The 2,343-nt window shown below is 36.1% G+C and overlaps 1 protein-coding gene across 1 annotated transcript; it reads right to left on the reverse strand.

Moving 5' to 3' along the window:
* Positions 1-489: 489 nt before the first annotated feature.
* LOC132277716 (transcription factor MYB93-like) lies at positions 490-1,844 on the reverse strand. Its single transcript, XM_059779559.1, has 3 exons — positions 1,715-1,844; positions 1,374-1,503; positions 490-1,219 (listed from the first exon to the last, which is right to left on the reverse strand). The coding sequence occupies exons 1-3, from the start codon at positions 1,842-1,844 to the stop codon at positions 490-492; spliced, it is 990 nt and encodes a 329-aa protein (XP_059635542.1).
* Between the last annotated feature and the right edge of the window lie 499 nt (positions 1,845-2,343).

Consider the following 2,343-nt stretch of genomic DNA (forward strand, 5'->3'; position numbering starts at 1 on the left):
ATGTGTTAACTTGGTGTTCAAGATATATTGATCAAGTGTCTAAGATGAACACATTCTATGAACAATTTAGGTTTTCTTTAATTTTTTTGTTTTTTTGTTTTTTAGTTCTCTCTAATATTGATCTTGGAATTGTAAAACGTCTCACTAATCAGATATATTTCTTTTTAGGAGTCACCTTATGAACACAAAATTTGAAGTAGAAGAACACATTCTCTGATCTGAATTAGAACATATGTACACGACTCAAAACTAAACAAAAATTTAAAAACAACCATGATATATATCACAAAAGTATATATATATATATACAAACACACACACACCCCACTTACAAACATAAAGAACGTGTAAATATATGCTATGTTTGTGCATACATGCATGTATATACTATATATGCGTGTACCAATCTACATACAAACCAAGAGGTTATAATTAATCATGAAGCATGCAACTATATCTACACCTCTAAACTAAAAAAACTCCGAAAAATTAACCTAATAAAGACAACTCATGCATGAAAGGTTGATCTTCAAATACTAGTCCATGCCAATATGAAGAATCTGCAGATCCAGCTCCAAGGTTAGCAGCGCCACTGGTAATCGAAATCTCGGTCAGGCCGGGAAGACGATGATCAGCAGAAGAAGTTGGTGATGGAAGAAGAGCCCAGCAAGGGTTTGGGGAGTTAGGGCTGACGACTAGTGCAGAGTTAAAACCTGCAGCTTGGCTCATCATCATTTCATCATCATCACTATTCAAAGGTGTTTGGAAATTACCGAAAGGGACATTTGGATGAATAGGATGGTGGAGCAGTTGAGAGGTAGCAATATTTTCCAAATCTGATGAATTTAAAACGTCGTTTTTTTCTTGGGTAGGCGACATCAAATTCAATGCATTGAAACCCTCCATGTCTGCAATATTGTTGCCATATTGGGTAATATCGTATGGTACTAAATTGGAGGGTGCATCAGATTGGAGAAGATATTGTAAATAGTGATCAAGATTAGCCAATTGAATAGCTTCTGCTTGTAATGTGTGATGGTCCATAAGGTTGTTAGCTAGGGCTAATAGATGAGACAAGCTAGAAAATAGATCAGTTCTTGGACGGTGAGTGGTTGGATCGATACCCATCTGAATCAGCTTCTTCTTCAGATGGGTGTTCCAGAAATTCTTGATTTCATTGTCTGTCCGTCCTGGCAAGCGTGTAGCAATTGCTGACCATCTTGAACACAGAATCAGATTAAAGGTAATCAGTACATACACGAGATATATATATATATATATATATACCAATTACCAACAATATTATATAAAACATATATATGAAATTTCATGGATTTAATTGAGAGAAAGGTTGATATATATAAGTTAATTACTTGTTCCCAAGGATGGAATGGAGATGTAAAATTGCTTGCTCTTCTTCTTCAGAAAATTTCCCCCTCTTGATGTCAGGCCTCAAATAATTTGTCCATCTTAACCTACAACTCTTGCCACATCTGTTAAGGCCTGCACAGAGGGATCAGAATGGAAATAAATAAATAAATTTTGAGGACAACTAATAGTAACATGGAACACCCTTTTTAAATGTATGTGCAGCTGCAATATAGTGTTTTTGTGCATGTGTGTGCAAGTACATAGCATTCATGTGTGTGTGTGTGTATATATATATATAGAGAGAGAGAGAGAGATTCATATATGTGTGTGTGTATTTATGGACCTGCAAGCTTAGGGAGGGCACTCCAACTTCCATGGCCATGTTTTTGGATGTAGTGGACAAGCTTTTGATCTTCTTCGGAAGTCCAAGGTCCTTTTTTGAGGCTATTCTCACCAAAAGATGGTGACCTCATTCTATCTTCTAGATTTCTTTTGGTTTGGGGCCTTTGGATGCTTCTCTATCTGTTACCACATGAACCAGGAGTTGCTACTTATATACACAATCTTTCAGTCTCGCCTCCTCACATAAATTTATTTATTTATTACAACACATCAACATATAATGATTAGCAATTTCTCCCTTGTAATAAGATTTGGCTATTTGCTGTCCTCTCATGAAATGACAAGTATATATCCCCCGTTCATGACACAAACATTTAAAAACCAAAAAAAATTGGGAAGGTAGTCTCTGTTTCGAGTATTATGGTAATGGTCTACTTTATCTCATGGTATGATATTGTCCGTTCTGTTTTGGTTCGAGTTCGCATGATTTTACTCATAGACTTCCAAACAGCCTTAAAGTAATTGGAGATAACACCAACACATATAAATAGGCAATATGAGATTGTACAACATGTATCTCGGTCAATGCTTGTGCAACCTGTAGTCGCCAAGTGTTTATTCACATCCGCC

Source organism: Cornus florida, unplaced genomic scaffold, assembly GCF_030987335.1.
Source record: "Cornus florida cultivar Cherokee Brave unplaced genomic scaffold, ASM3098733v1 CherokeeBrave_3.0.0_Hap2_Chr10, whole genome shotgun sequence".
NCBI lineage: Eukaryota > Viridiplantae > Streptophyta > Magnoliopsida > Cornales > Cornaceae > Cornus > Cornus florida.